This window comes from Salvelinus namaycush, chromosome 3 (assembly GCF_016432855.1).
Source record: "Salvelinus namaycush isolate Seneca chromosome 3, SaNama_1.0, whole genome shotgun sequence".
Taxonomy (NCBI): domain Eukaryota; kingdom Metazoa; phylum Chordata; class Actinopteri; order Salmoniformes; family Salmonidae; genus Salvelinus; species Salvelinus namaycush.
The window spans coordinates 28397397-28414320 of NC_052309.1; the positions used below are offsets into that span (position 1 = coordinate 28397397).

Here is a 16924-nt window from a genome sequence, read left to right on the forward strand (position 1 = left end):
CAGTTATACCAATAAAAGCCTAAGCATTCATCTGGAAACAAAATAGTTAAAATCTCTAAGATCATTATAACACACTTTGCCAGTGCTCATAGTGTCACTGACACAATGTCTCATATTTTACTGAGGATATTGTTTTGCTTATGCAAATGTGTTTACATGATGCATAATCTAATGTTTAGTTCAACTGCTATGTTTAGCCAAACATGTTCAATAATTATTATTTCTTCTGCTTTCAATGAAACACCAGGATATGACAAAATCCCTCTGACATGTCTAGTCTCCATCTGTAAATCTGTTCACTGCTGTGGCCTGAAGAGAGAAAGCCACGAAGTTGCTCAGTGTCACATCCTGTGCGTTAGTGCCTGTGCTGCTTTCCCCCCTACTCCTCTGAAAACACTGAAACCAGACCTCTGATTTACTCATTGGAGTCCCACATATAAAGATAAAAGAAAATCAGATATCAATGTGAAGAGTTTATGTCGAAAACCGTGTATCCACACATTTTTCACATTTGTGTTTTCATCAGAAATTATTGCTTATGAGTACCTTCATATGTGTGTAAAATATTATTATTAATCGATTTTTTATTATTGTAATTTTCTTTGCAAAACGCAATATAAACTCAGCAAAAAAGAAACAGCCCTTTTTCAGGACCCTGTCTTTCAAAGATAATTCGTAAAAATCCAAATATCTTCACAGATTTTAACTGTAAAGGGTTTAAACACGGTTTCCCATGCTAAGGTCACAGTTATGAAAACTTAGCACACTAAAGAGGCCTTTCTACTGACTCTGAAAAACACCAAAAGAAAGATGCCCATGGTCCCTGCTCATCTGCGTGAACGTGCCTTAGGCATGCTCAAGGAGGCATGAGGACTGCAGATGTGGCCAGGGCAATAAATTGCAATGTCCGTACTGTGAGACGCCTAAGACAGCGCTACAGGGAGACAGGACGGACAGCTGATCATCCTCGCAGTGGCAGACCACGTGTAAAAACACCTGCACAGGATTGGCACATCCGAAAATCACACCAGCAGGACAGATACAGGATGGCAACAACTGTCCAGGTTACACCAGGAATGCACAATCCCTCCATCAGTGCTCAGACTGTCTGCAATAGGCTGAGAGAGGCTGGACTGAGGGCTTGTAGGCCTGTTGTAAGGCAGGTCCTCACCAGACATCACCAGCAACAACGTCGCACAAACCCACCGTCGCTGGACCAGACAGGACTGGCAAAAAGTGCCCTTCTCTGACGAGTCGTGGTTTTGTCTCACCAGGGGTGATGGTCGGATTCACATTTTTCATCGAAGGAACGAGCGTTACACCGAGGCCTGTACTCTGGAGCGGGATCGATTTGGAGGTGGAGGGTCCGTCATGGTCTGGGGTGGTATTATTCAATTTATGTTAGAAACATGTCTGTGGAACTTGTTCAGTTCATGTCTCAGTTGTTGAATCTTGTTATGTTCATACAAATATTTACACATGTTAAGTTTGCTGAAAATAAATACAGTTGACAGTGAGAGGACATTTATTTTTTTGCTGAGTTTATAGCCATTGTTTAACTGGAATGGAATGTTTGTATCTTGTATATTTGACTGTGCTATGTGGTTATCTCATCTAGCTATCTTAAGGTGAATGCACTTACTGCAAATCGCTCTGGATAAGGCCATCTGCTAAATTACTAAAATCTCAAATGTAAATGTTTTACATACACATACAGTATACAGTGCATTCGGAAAGTATTCAGACCACCTGACTTTTCCACATTTTGTTACGTTGCAGCCTTGATGATATGTTTTCCCCCTGATCAATCAACACACAATACCTCATAATGTAAAAGGAAACATATTAAAAAGAAAAAACAGAAATATAACATTTACATAAGTAATCAGACCCTTTAGTCAGTACTTTGTTGAAGCACCTTTGGCAGCGTTTACAGGCTCGAGTCTTCTTGGGTATGACTGAAAACTGAAATGCCACTGCATTTAACCATGGCAAGGTGATTGGGAATATGGCCGAATACAAACAGTGTAGTTATTCCCTCCATAAGGCAATCAAACAGGCAAAATGTCAGTACAGAGACAAAGTGGAGTTGCAATTCAACGGCTCAGACACGAGACGTATGTGGCAGGGTCTACAGACGATCACGGACTACAAAGGGTAAACCAGCCACGTCGCGGACATCGACGTCTTGCTTCCGGATAAGCTAAACACCTTTTTTGCCCGCTTTGAGGATAACACAGTGCCACCTATGCGGCCAGCTACCAAGGACTGTGGGCTCTTGTTCTCCGTGGCTGACGTGAGTAAGACATTTAAACGTGTTAACCCTCGAAAGGCTGCCGGCCCAGACGGCATCCCTAGCCGCGTCCTCAGAGCATGCGCAGACCAACTGGCTGGAGTGTTTATGTACATATTCAATCTCTCCCTATGTAACAGTTTTGCTTCCGTCCCTGTCCTCGCCCCTCTGGGCTCGAACCAGGGACCCTCTGCACACATCAACAACTGACACCTTCGAAGCATCGTTACCTATGGGAACAACAACTTCAAGGCTATTAGCGCACACCCCGCTAACTAGCTAGCCATTTCACACCGGTTACACCTATCCCAGTATGCTGACCCCACATGCTTCAAGATGTCCACCATTGTTCCTGTACCCAAGGATGCAAAGGTAACTGAACTAAATGATTATCGCCCCGTAGCACTCACGAACGTCATCATGAAGCGCTTTGAGAGACTAGTCAAGGATCATATCACCTCTACCTTACCTGACACCTTAGACCCACTTCAATTTGCTTACCGCCCCAATAGATCCACAGACAATGCAATTGTCAACGCACTGCACACTGCCCAATCCCATCTGGACAAGAGGAATACCTATGTAAGAATGCTGTTCATTGACTATAGCTCAGCATTCAACACCATAGTACCCTCCAAGCTCATCATTCAGCTCGGGGCCCTGTGTCTTAACCCCGCCCTGTGCAACTGGGTCCCGGACTTCCTGACAGGCCGCCCCCCAGGTTGTAAAGGTAGGCAACAACACCTCCACTTCACTGATTCTCAACACAGGGGCCCCACAAGGGTGTGTGCTCAGCCCCCTCCTGTAGTCCCTGTTCACCCATGACTGCGTGGGCACGAACGCCTCCAACTCAATGATCAAGTTTGCAGACGAACCTCAGGAGGCTGAAGAAATTTGTCTTGACACCTAAAACCCTCACAAACTTTTACAGATGCACAATTGAGAGCATCCTGTTGGGCTGTATCACCGCCTGGTACGGCAACTGCACCACCCGCAACCGCTGGGCACTCCAGAGGGTGGTGCAGTCTGCACAACGCATCACCGGGGGCAAACTACCTTCCCTCCAGGACCTCTACAGCACCCAATGTCACAAGAATGCCAAAAAGATCATCAAGGACAACAACCACCCGAGCCACTGCCTGTTCACCCCGCTATCATCCAGAAAGCAAGGTCAGTAGAGGTGCATCAAAGCTGGGACCGAGAGACTGAAAAACAGCTTCTATCTCAAGGCCATCATACTGTTAAATAGTCATCACTATCACCTTAGAGGCTGCTGCCCTATATACATAGACTTGAAATCACTAATCACTTTAATAATGTTTACATATTTTGCATTACTCATTTGCATGTGTATGTACGGTATTCTATTCTACTTCACAGTATTTTAAGTCTATGCTGCTCCGACATTGCTAATTGTCTACGGACCTTTGACCTCGTGGCTTGGTTTTTGCTCTGACATGTACTGTCAATTGTGGGACCTTATATAGACATCCAAATCATGTCCAATCAATTTCATTTACCACAGGTGGACTCCAATCAAGTTGTCGCGACATCTCAAGGATGATCAATGGAAACAGGATGCACCTGAGATTAATTTCGAGTGTCCTAGCAAAGGGTCTGAATACTTATGTAAATATTGTGTGGTGATTGATGAGGAACATTTTTTATTTAATACATTTTATAATAATGCTGTAACGTAACAAAATGTTGAAAAAGTCAAGGGGTCTGAATACTTTCCGAATGCACTGTATATATTTATTTCTACATTTAAATGTTGATGTCACAAACATAGCATTTGTACAGTTGTTTATTAAAATTTTAGTTATTTGTTACATTAACTGTGTAAAATCTGCTATGAATAGATTGTGTTTTTTCCACTCTCTCTTTCATTATTTCCTTAAACAATAAAAGCTAATTTACCAACATTTCTGAAAATGGATATATGGTGTTTTGGAATGAAACTCTTCATTCATCTCTACAACTAAGGGGATGTATCAAAATGATTGTCAAACATGGCCAGCTTGCCTGTTTCCATTAGCCAAAGGCCAAATAGTGAAGATGATGCAACATTTCATTTGAGATTGGACTGTGGCAAGTGGGTCAGAGTTTATTTGAACCTAAACTATTTCAACCTTTCCTCTGATTTGCACAAAGAACAGGTAATAGCAAGAATAAGCTTGTTCGTCTTTTTTTCTTAACCGTCTCACTATTACATTTCCTCGTTGTCCACTTCCCGCATTAGTGGAACTGCATTTGAGGCTTGAGCCCAAATTTCATCCTAAAACTAGGTCTATCACATGTGCTTAACAAAATCTGAAGACAGACACAACACATCCAGTGACTAAACCACAGCAGTGAGAAGAGCTGAACTGTGTGACATCATTACATGACAGTGCAATTAAAATGTGAAAACACCTCCTCAGTGACCACACAACAGCTCGCTGGTGAGTCGCTCCTCAACTCTGTAAACGGTGACAAGACTCTCTTACGTTCACATTTTTTACATGGTGCTATTGACTGTACAGAATGAAACAAACCTTATTATGTGAACTAGTCAGTCATAGACTGGACCTTGTGTTGCGGGACCAGAAAAGGGTGTGGAACAAATTGTGTTGCATCCATTTTATTGAAAATACATGTCTCTGTTTCAGTCATTAACAATAGTTGACAGACTTCATATACACAACATATGTCCAAGGCAATACTGTAGAAAATGTTGCAAATACATATTTCTAATGTTATAAAAAATTGTCAAGTAATCAAAAGGTATTATCTGCCAGCAGAAATTGTTGTAATGTTTAACAATATGACGCCCTCTAAAACGGTTTATTACATTATTAGTCGGACATTAATGCGTCATAACACTGTATGAGTTGTCATTATTTAGTTCAGTTGAATTAATTCAAAAATAGAAAAGGGATTGAAAACTACAAAACAAGTGCAGGTAATCATTTCTGACTTTGTCCTTGTAAATCTTCACGCGTCGTCATGTTATCAAGATGGTTAGTTCAGTTGCCAGCATAATTTATTAGCCCATGGCCACTGTTCTACACTGTTATTTTATTGCACACTCCCTTGAAGCAGTGGAACAAAAGCTATATTTTGAAAATGAGTGCAACCCTTGATGATGATGCACAAATCTGAGGACTGAATTTTGAAATATAGTGATTACTGTATAAACTGGTTTCACTGTGAGGCTCTCACTGCTTCTCCACCTTCTTCATTTTGACCAACCTGTTAAGGCCGGCAGACTCATAAAACAATTCCTATGACATCACAGGTCAATTCCTCCCCCCTTGTTGACTGTCCTATCTGTCTGTGGAACTGCACCTGTCTATGGGTCTTCCAACAGTTTACCTTCTCCCTGAGAACGATGCTTTTGATGCTGGGCAGGAGGTGGAGAATGTTGCTGGGCAGAGACACCACCCCTGAGTTGGACAGGTTGAGCTCCTGTAAGGCAGCCAGTCCGCTAAACACCTCAGGGTTAAGTGGTCTCAGCATGCTGTTGTGGGACAGGTCCAGGACCTGCAGGCTGCTCAGCTCACTGAAACTTTGGAGCTGGATGGAGGTGAGCTCAGACAACCCACTGAGAGACAGGTAAGCCAGATCCCTTAGCCCTGTGAAGCTGTGCCTTTCGATGCTGAGGATGGGGTTGCCGTCCAGGCTCAGAGACCTCAGAGGGAGGCCCTGCAGCTTGGGCACGGCCCTCAGACGATTCCCTGCCAGACTGAGGCTCTGAATGTTAGGAGGGCTTAGCACCTGTGGATCCCTAGTTGTGACAGTGTTCAGCAGGTTGTTAGACAGGTCCACATTGAGAGGTCCTGCACCGTGGCCCTTGTTGGAAAAGACCTCCAGGCTGACCTCCTGGAGCCTGTTGCCGCTCAGGTCCACCTCGGCCAGGGGCAAGCCAGAGAAGCAGCCGGGGGCTAGCTCCTCCAGGGTGTTGTGGCTCAGGTCCAAGGTCTCCAGGTAGCGCAGCCTGGAGAAGATGCTGCTGTTGAGCCTGGAGAGGAGGTTGTTGCTGAGGTCCAGGCTGGCCAGCGTGGTGTAGCCCGGCCCAGAGAGCATGGAGTCAGCGATGGTGTGGATGGCGCTGGAGGACAGGTCCAGGGAGGAGGTGTCCAGGGGGATGGAGATGGGGACCACCAGGCCATGACCACGGCCCACCCCACTACAGTCGACCCTGGTCAGGCTGAAGCTGTCGAACAGGCCGAAGCTCTCGACTTCACAGCGACAACCCGGGTGGCAGTCCATCACTGCAGCCACATAGTGAAGGACGAGCAAGAACCAAACACTCACACCCAGGAAACTGGACATAGCAAATCCTGAGGAAGACGCAACATGTTTGATTAAATTATGTTTTCATTTCATGAATTCATTACATTCCTATTCAAGAATTTGGTTATTTAGAAGACCTACATTATTACCGTCTTCAAATAAGAACTTTTTTCCTCTTAGAATTAATGTAATGTCCCTCAGGACAAGTTCAATCATACGCTCAAATGCACAGAGAACAACATTAACACTTTTACTATTTCTGTTGTCAAGGGAGATGAGAAATACTGAGGAAAGTACTGTATATTTTCAGTATAAATTGCGATATGGTTTTTGGTCAGGGTAAATAACTTTCTCTGTGGGTGAAGCATTGGCTTGACTGTTGTAAATCATACAACCGTCTCTGTGTTCATTCATCCACCATGTATGCACCTATCATAATCTCACATGGAGGGACCACATTTAGAGCCACTTAATATTTAAAAAAAACACATATTAGTCAAAAATCATCATTAATGACCCTTTCCCTTCAATTAACAAAAGCAAACCGTACTGATTTGACCTAGTTTTTTGGCTTGCTCCTCAAGAAATGCTGGCGCCCATGACAGAAGCCAAACGTGAGTTGGCTTGGGGGTGTGGTTTGATGTGTGTGTTTCTTGGGTGTGTCCTTCACACCACCAAGACACACCCATCTGTCAGAACATTTCCCACACCCATCTGTCAGAATCAATCCCCACAAACAAACCTCCTGCAGGTTGAGTTCAATAATATACATGCAGATGTATGGTGATATGCCGGAGGAAGCTTTGAATAGGTCAGTAGCCTACAGAGCAATATGAGAAGAATGCAATTGCTGAATTTATGTAGATATTCTAAACTTAGTGTTTTGATCATTTTTTTAATGTAGTAACAGGTCCATGTAGAATAAACAACCCTTTACAAATACCATTGAAGCAGGTAGCTGCAGTTGTTATACCAGAGATGTTCTGCAAATATAACAAGGTGCACCTCTCACCTTTCATTGTCATACCCAGCCATTGCAGATACTGTACCTATCTGCATTTTGTGAGGTGGTAATGAGGCTACCTTTTCTAACATGTCAGAGTGGTCATACCTCCGTGTGTGGTGTATCGAATATAACAGGAGTTCCTTTCCTGATCCTGGTGCAGAATACACAGGGTTTCTCCCTCCCCATATTGACTGATAACATTCAATAATAATAAAAAGACAATACAAGTAAAAGTTGTGTCTATTAACATTTTAATGCCGAGTGCCAGGTCTCTCCATTTAGAGACATCAGTGTCAAGCCCGTCTGTCAGTCTCGACTTCATCACATAATCTTGCAAGTGTATGTGCTGGCTCCATACATGTTTCTGTGAACACATAGTCACTGTTTTATTACCAATTACAGATAGGATAGGTAATATCTGACACACAAACTGGTACTATGTTAAAGTTTGAACAGGTCAGATAATACCTACCCAATTATGGTCTCCCCATCAAATGACCGAGGCTGGCGACTGGCAAACACATCTACAGTCCTCTCCATCTGTAGAACTATGCAGAGTTGAGGCAAAGTTCATCAGTGACGTATGGAATGAAAAGGGTGTTGCAAATACTGGACATTTCTGCTGTACTGTATTATTAGTAATTACCTTCAGTCCCACATTGATGGGCATGGCAGCATAGATCAGATCCTGGCCCCGCATCAAAGATACTGGTCAGTCACACACAGACACTGATTAGATTATCAATGGTGGTTATGATTAGTATGGTGGAACCAACCTTATCGATGCATTCACCTTTCTATTTCACTTTAGATATCATGATCTGTGAAGTGAAATAGAATGGTAAATGCAGCGATCAGGCTGGTCCCACCAGTCTAGGTTACGAAGGTGAATTGGGACAAACCTCAAAACTGTTTTGACCTTTGACCAGGTCAAATGTCACCAACCTAATTCAAGTGTTCTCCCTGTTCCATTTATAGGAAGGCTCACAGCGAGGGATGTCTGCGTGAGTCTGAGGGTCCCCTAGCTGACCTTCTCTATGATGCATGTTCGGCTGCAAACTGGACATCTCTTGAACAACTGCAGCTAACTACATAACCAGCAATAGCGTTATCTAACGTTGTTAGCTAGCTAAATTATACCAGAGATGTATATTCCAGTATCTCTGGTTATACTCACCAGGCATGGTCAATCCGTATAAGGATTTTCAGTCTGACGTCCTTTGAACGCGTTGGGGGGCGATGAAACAACGGAGCCCCATTCAATGAAGGGAAGCGGAGTGGGCGGAGGGGCAATTTGCACGTGGCGCTTGGCAAAAGGGGCCATGATTAGTTTATATAATTGTAATCCAAACCCAACCTTCATTTACTCACTGATACACTGAGGTTCCAAACTCTGCTTTAGACAAGACTGACTTTATGACCCAAATTATCCTATTTACACTCTGATGTCAATTTTGACACTAGAATAACTAGTTTCTGACTCATATCGATGCCACATAGGCCGTTTTCAAAGCGATTATTTGCTTTTCAGGGGCAGTCGCTCTTTAAGTACAATAAACGGCTACAGCACACCATAACAACCATCTTCCTTTTCTCTCAGAAGCTACATTTGCACATTGGACATGTTGCAGATGAATCCTAGGCCTATGAGTTTATTCAGTATTCACAGAACATTCTTGTGCTCTGTAGTAAATCACACTGCTCAGATGTGTCGTGCCAACCGGAGGGGTCACACCTGTCCCCACCTCTGCTCCGGGGAGGGATCAGTTGTGCAGTGTGTTTGTGTGTGTGTGCCCGCACAATGGAGTTATGGTGAAATACCTGCCAAGGGGGAGCATTGAGCTCCAGGTGTGCAGTATAAAGCACGGCTCACCCTATCTGAACTCTGGAACTTGAATGAGCTCTATCTGTATTCACCTAGTATTTTGCATTGGCAATACAACTATTTTGAGTATTATTAGGTTCCATATTAGATCAACAGAACAGTAAAAGTAAAAGGTACCTTATTAGAAAATGACTCAAGTAAAAGTCAACCAGAAAATCCTACTTGAGTATCCTACTCAAATTCCTTATATTAAGCAAACCAGATGGCACCATTTTATTTTTTATTTACGGATAGCTAGAGGAACGCTCCAACACTCAGACATATTTTACAAACGAAGCATGTGTTTAGTGAGCCCGCCAGCTCAGAGGCAGTAGGGATGACCAGGGAATGTTCTCTTAATAAGTGTGTGAATTAGACAATTTTCCTGTCCTGCTAAGCATTCAAAATGTAACGAGTACTTTTGGGTGTCAGGGAAACTGTATGGAGTAAAAAGTACATAATTTTCTTTAGGAATGTAGTGAAGTAAAAGTTGTCAAAAATATGTATAGTAAAGTAGAGTACAGATACCCCCAAAAACTACTTAATTAGTACTTTCAATTATTTTTACTTAAGTACTTTACACCACTGTCTTTGAAGTTGTTTTTAATTAACTAATTAATAGACTTATTTGAAACTGAGTGCATATACTGCGTGTATTTCCTGTCCTGACAACATTTCTCCTCTCACAGCCTCTATAGATAGATGTGGAGTTGGCCAATAATTCACCAAAATAGATGAGACCTGTTATTATCACCTCATCTACAATTATCACATCTACAATTACGGCATCCCTTTCCTTTCTCTGCTCTCATTCTCTCACCACCACCCTTTTGCTTTCACTGTTCAAAGCATCACTAACTAAAACTACATCCTTTATCCTTTCTTTGAAGAGCAAAAGGTGTGTAAAGGCCATTGTATTATTATCTTGACAGATGGATGTTACTTTTTGGTCATAAAATAAAAGGGAAGTTTGTGGATTCTGAATAAAAGTATTTACTTGATACGAAACAAATCTAAATTCTTTATTGCATGATTGGACTTATGTAAGCCATGTATGCTTTTGAATCTCTCATGTTCAGATAATTAGCCTATACTACAACAGGGCATCACATAGCAGACTAAACTCCACTCCATGGTGAAGAAAGTTTGAGGAACTTCATCAGAATCTTCCTTCACCAAGTTTAGTCCGCCAGGAATCACATAGACAGCAATGTTATCGGTGCGATCCGTTACAATGTTTCAAAAGTCAACAACAATTGTACTTTCCTCCAGACATAATAGCCTCAGAAAAAAGTTAACTGTCTTTTTAAAAGTTCAGGACACATTCTATGGGTGATTTGAATGCAATGTAAAGTGCTCACCTTTCTTGGAGAATTGTACCACGTTTGTGGCACTTCTTCAGTCGATATCTTAAGATAGATCCCTTTGCGATGGCAAGAGACAGTATTATGTTAAAACAGACTGTCGTTTACATTTTTCCCTCTTTGTCTGCTTCCCCCATCTGCCGTATAACTTTTCACCAGTACATTCCATGTAACGACTTTCACGCAAGCAGAAGTGTGCAGCCCATTTTAACCAATTTCTAACCTCGGTCTTCTCAGATTACTTTTGCGGAAACGCTCGTGCCATAGCTCACGATGCAAAACCCACTGCGGTCAAGCTATCCGCGCTGTAGAATATGAATGCGCCCATGCACTGAACATTATGGTATCACGAGGAATAGCCTATGCTTGACAGGGAAGACGATCCGATCACTGAACCTCTTCAGATTTAGTGTCGCCAGTGAATTGTGTGACGATTATGTAATATGTTTATACCCAGTAACTTCATTTAATAATTGAGGCAAATTATACTGACTTTATTCACACTTTTTTGTTTCGGTTTCGGTAACAACATGCATCACACGCGGAAGCACATGCCTCCTAGGCAGTAGTTCGGTTAGATCCTATTCAGTGATTGGGATTCCACAGAACTAGGATTGTGTTTGGATCTCTTGAAATAGGTCAGAAATACGGTCTCGAAGCAAAGAAACAGCACTTTATGAAAGCACAAATTTGATCAAAATCATTTTCTGATTAATAAAGCTATGATTGGATTTTTTTAATGATCATAACCTATTGTCAAATATGATAATGTATAAGATTTGGATGGTCATGATTTTATTTGAAGAGCTAATTCAAATAGATTGCCAATACAAGTAATTACTGGGTTAGTTTAATCTCATATTCCAAAAAATATATATCCCATATTGGAGACTCAATGAAAGTTTAACATACTGTTTCAAATATGTATCATTTAGAAAATACACATACACGGCATACTTAATAAATAAGCAATAAGACCCGGGGGGGTGTGGTATATGGCTAATACACCCTGGTTAAGGCCTGTTCTTAGGCACGACGTGAAGTGAAGTGCCTGAATACAGCCCTTAGCCATGGCACAGTATATTGGCCATATAACACAAACCCCCGAGGTGCCTTATTGCTATTATGAACTGATTATCAACATGAATAGAATAGTAAACAAGTATTTTTGCATCATTCCCGTGGTGTATTGTCTGATATACCACGGCTTTCAGCCAATCAGCATCCAGGACCCAAACTACCCGGTTTATAATGGCATTTATCCCATGTTGGAGACTCAATGAATGGACCTTTTCAAATACAGTGCATTCGGAAAGTATTCAGACCCCTTCCCTTTTTCCATATTTTGTTACGTTACAGCCTTATTCTAAAATGGATTTAAAAAATGAAAAAATCCTCATCAATCTACACACAATACCTCATAATGTCAAAGTGAAACAGTTAATTTTTTTATTTTTGCAAATGTATTTATAAAAAAAAACAGAAACACCTTATTTACATAAATATTCAGACCATTTGCTATGAGACTCGAAATTGAGCTCAGGTGCATCCTGTTTCCATTGATCATCCTTGAGATCTTTCTACAACTTGAAGGGAGTCCACCTGTGGTAAATTCAATTGATTGGACATGATTTGGAAAGGCACACACCTGTCTATATAAGGTCCCACAGTTGACAGTGCATGTCAGAGCAAAAGCCAAGCCATGATGTCAAAACTATTTTCCGTAGAGCTCCGAGACAAGATTGTGTCAAGGCAAAGATCTGGGGAAGGGTACAAAAAAACTTCTGCAGCATTGAAGGTCCACAAGAACACATTGGCCTCCATCATTCTTAAATGGAAGAAGTTTGGAACCACCAAGACTCTTCCTAGAGTTGGCCGCCCGGCCAAACTGAGCAATCGGAGGAGAGGGGCCTTGGTCATGGAGGTGACCAAGAACTCGATGGTCACGCTGACAGAGCTCCAGAGTTCCTCTGTGAGTGGCCAGACAGAAGCCATTCCTCAGTAAATAGCACATGACAGGCCACTTGGAGTTTGTCAAAATGCACCTAAAGGACTCAGAACATGAGAAACAAGATTCTCTGATCTGATGAAACCAAGATTGAGCTATTTGGCCTGAATACCAAGTGTTACATCTGTAGGAAACCTGGCACCATCCCTACTTTTCAACCTGGAACAGTCCTAATCATACGTCATCCGAGTGCGCAGCTGAACAACGTATGCTGGAAACACTCGATTTGTTATTTTAACTAAAACATAACCAATTTGTTAAACGTAAATACCAAACCTGTTTTTGCATGGATTTCGCAGCGCAGTTAGCTTTTAACCGCTAGGACCGCTATTTATTATCCCGGAATCCCGCTTAACTGACAGGTTAAAGTCTGCTTGAAAGAGCCGCTAAGCTGCTAATGTTAGCCATCAAGCTAACGAAGTTAGTCCCAGATTAGTTTTCCAATGGAACCCTCTTTGGAGAAGTAAATGAACGGTTCCAGCCCTGTAGGAGCTGTATCTACTACGCTTTGTTTCAGTGCAAACTGGATCACTCAGAGTTCCAATGCGGCAAATTGTTTGCTTGCCGAGGATCTTAGGCTTGAGGTGGCTTCCTTCATCACACAGGTAGCCAGCCTACGTAAGAAACTGGGGAAAATGCAGAGTGGAATGTTTACCTTTTCTATGACGGTGGCTGGACGGTGTTTGCGCATGTTGGATGCATCTCCGTCTTGTCATTTGTTGTTATCCGACTGGCCGGTGTTGCCCGGAGTCCGTTCACCAGGGGAGCCATCTCCTGCCTCTCCTCCCCCATCTGATAGCGGAATCAAAAGAGCACAGCAAGAGGAGCATGGCAATCAACAATGGTTACATGTCACAAGCCGTGGAAGCCGAAGACAGCGGCCTACAGCAAAGCAGTTTACACTCCCAACGAGAGGCCCGGAGTGGATACAAACAACGACTAGTTTCACCGTCCTAGAGCCTGATCTTCCTACACCTTCGTCGCTGGGGGTACCGGTGTCTGTGGCCGCTGTGCCTACTCCTACTCCTTCCCCTACCATTTCAAAGTCGACATTGGCAAACTTCCGTCCCTGCTCTGAATCGAGCGGGCTTTCTCCATCTGTCGGAGACCTCCACCATCCTGTGAAGCGTGGGAGTGGGTGGATTTCCTCATCCTTCTCGCCAGCTGTGATTTTGGGCAGCTCCATGGTAAGAAATGTGACTGTTCCTGGTTCAAAAACAATGTCCGATCCTGGAGCTTGAGTAAATTACATTACTAAGCTGCTCCTGAATGTACTACACCAGGACATGGACATTGATTCTATCATAGTCCATGTGGACATTAGGAAGGGCAGCTCTGAACAGTTGAAACTGGATTTCAAAGAGCTGATTGACTCTCTGCTATACACTAATTAAAGACTCATCATATCTGGCCTTGTTCCCTCTCTGAATCGTGTAATTCTTCACAACTGGCTATGTGATTATTGCAGCTCAAAGGGTGTAACTTTTGTTGACAATTTTGATGCTTTTTGGAAACAAAACACATTTTATTAAGAGGATGGGATCCACCCAAATCATTTGGGTTCCTGGATCCTTTCACAGCATTATAAGGCTGTGTTGAGACAATGTCTTATCAATGACCCAAGCCCAGCTCAGTTAATCCCTATCATTGTGTCACTGAGTCATCATAATGCTTATAACAGGGGCATTGGTAGACAAATTATACCAGGGGCATTGGTAGACCCAATGTAAGTAACCTAATTTATGTCCCTCCAACTGCCCCGAATGCCTCTACTGATTCTATAGCTATTGCATGCAGCAATCATGTGCCAATGAACCGGATGTATGCTGTTAACACTGAGGTGGTGAACCCTAGTATGAAGTCCACTGTGTGCAGCTCATCCTGCACTAACATAAATAACATGAGAGTATCTACTTCTGCTAAGCTTCCCAGTAAAGCAATGAAAACAAGCAAGCGTCACAGAAAAGTGCTGAAAATAGCCCACGTTAACATATGTAGCTTAAGAAACACGGTTCATGAAATTAATAACTTGTTAGTAACAGATTACATTCATATTCTCTGAAACTCACTTAGACAATACCTTTGATGATACAGTGGGATAACATTTCCAGAAAAGACAGAAATGCCAGTGGTGGAGGTGTTGCTGTTTACATTCAGAACCACATTGCTGTAAAGATTAGAGAGAATCTCATGTTAAGTACTGTTGAAGTAATATGGCTACAGGTTCAATTGCCTCTCCTAAAGCCCATTATTGTTGTCATGCCCTGATCTGTTTCACCTATCCTTGTGATTGTCTCCACCCCCTCCTGGTGTCGCTTGTTTATCCCTGTGTTTCCTGTCTCTCTGTGCCAGTTTGTCTTGTCAAGTCAACCAGCGTGTTTTTCCCCGTGCTCCTGCTTTTTCTTATCTCTCTTTTTCTAGTCCTCCCGGTTTTGACTCTTTCCTGCCCTGACTGTACTTGCCTGCCTGACTATTCTGCCTGACCTAACCTCGAGCCTGCCTGCCACCCTGTACCTCCTAGACTCTGACCTTGTTATGAACTTTTTGCCTGTTCACGACCATTTTCTTGCCTGCCCCTTGGATACTAATAAATATAAGAGACACAAACCATCTGTCTCCCGTGTCTGCATCTGGGTCTCGCCCTGTGCCCTTGTAATTGTGGGAAGCTGCTATAGACCACCAAGTGCTAACAGTCAGTATCTGGATAACATGTGTGAAATGATTGATAATATATGTGATATCAACAGAGAGGTATATTTTCAAGGTGATTTAAATATTGACTGGCTTTCATCAAGCTTCCCAATCAAGAAAAAGCTTCAAACTGTAACCAGTGCCTGCAACCTGGTTCAGGTTGTCAGTCAACCTACCAGGGTAGTTACAAACAGCACAGTAATGAAATCATCAACATGTATTGATCACATCTTTACTAATGCTGCCGAAATGTGGTTGAAAGTAGTATCCAGATCCATCGGATGTAGTGATCACAATATAGTAGCCATATCTAGGAAAACCAAAGTTCCAAAAGCTAGGCATAATATAGTGTATAAGAGGTCATACAATAAGTTTTGTAGTGATTCCTGTGTTGTTGATGTAAAGAGTATTTGTTGGTCCGTGGTGTGTAATGAGGAGCAAACAGATGTTGCACTTGACACATTTATGAAATTGCTTATCCCAGTTACTAATAAGCATGCACCCATTAAGAAAATTACTGTAAAAAAATGTTTAATCCCCGTAGATTGATAAGAAATTGAAGAATTGTATGGTTGAGAGGGATGAGGCAAAAGAAATGGAAAATAAGTCCACCTGCACAACCGATTGGCAAACGTACTGCAAATTGAGAAATTATGTGACTAATCTGAATTTAAAAAAGAAGAAGAAACTACACTATGAAACCAAGATAAATTACATAAAGAATGATAGTAAAAAGCTTTGGAGCACCTTCAATTACATTTGGGAAAAAAAGTCAAACTCAGTTCCATCATTCATTGAATAAGATGGCTCATTCATCACAAAACCCACTGATATTGCCAACTACTTTGATTATTTTTTAATTGGTAAGATTAGCAAACATAGGCATGACATGCCAGCAACTAACGCTGACACTACACATCCAAATATATCTGACCAAATTATGAAAGACAAGAATTGTAATTTAGAATGCCGCAAAGTGAGAGTGTATTGTTATTGTTGTTATCTATCAACAATCACAAGCCACCGGGGTCTGACAACTTGGATGGTGTCACGAATACCACCGAAGGTGGCTCCCCTTCCTGTTCGGGTGGCGCTCGGCGGTTGTCGTCCTCAGTGGTCTACTAGCTGCCACCGATCCTTTTTTCCTTTTTGTTTGTTTTTGTCTAATTGTTTTCACCTGTTCCTTGTTGGGGTTTTGGGATGGGTGTTATTTAAGTTCCTTTAGCCCGCTGGTGTTTGTGCGGGCTTGTTGTTATTTTGACGTATGTGGTGTTTGTGTTCTTTTGGGTTTTCGCTGTCCGGGTTTTTTAGTAACTATGGTTTTGGGTTTTGTTGCACCTGTGTTTTGGGCTTCACCCATGATTTTAACTGGTTACTAGCCGAAAGGACATTAAAGCGTTTTTCCCGTCTACCTTCTGCT

General features: G+C 42.3%; 1 protein-coding gene across 5 annotated transcripts; it reads right to left on the reverse strand.

Annotated features, from left to right (window-relative positions):
* Positions 1–4882: 4882 nt before the first annotated feature.
* LOC120045175 (tsukushin-like) lies at positions 4883–11076 on the reverse strand. Of its 5 annotated transcripts, XM_038990125.1 has the most exons (5): positions 10803–11076; positions 8755–8883; positions 8224–8285; positions 8050–8125; positions 4883–6618 (listed from the first exon to the last, which is right to left on the reverse strand). In XM_038990125.1, exon 5 carries the CDS (start codon positions 6608–6610, stop codon positions 5546–5548), a length of 1065 nt encoding a protein of 354 aa, XP_038846053.1. In that variant the 5' UTR covers positions 6611–6618; positions 8050–8125; positions 8224–8285; positions 8755–8883; positions 10803–11076; the 3' UTR covers positions 4883–5545. The 5 variants fall into 5 exon arrangements, 4 of the variants coding, with proteins under 4 accessions (XP_038846053.1, XP_038846051.1, XP_038846054.1 ...); XM_038990123.1 differs by lacking the exon at positions 8755–8883; XR_005476634.1 differs by lacking the exons at positions 4883–6618; positions 8755–8883 and adding an exon at positions 7707–7941.
* Positions 11077–16924: the final 5848 nt, after the last annotated feature.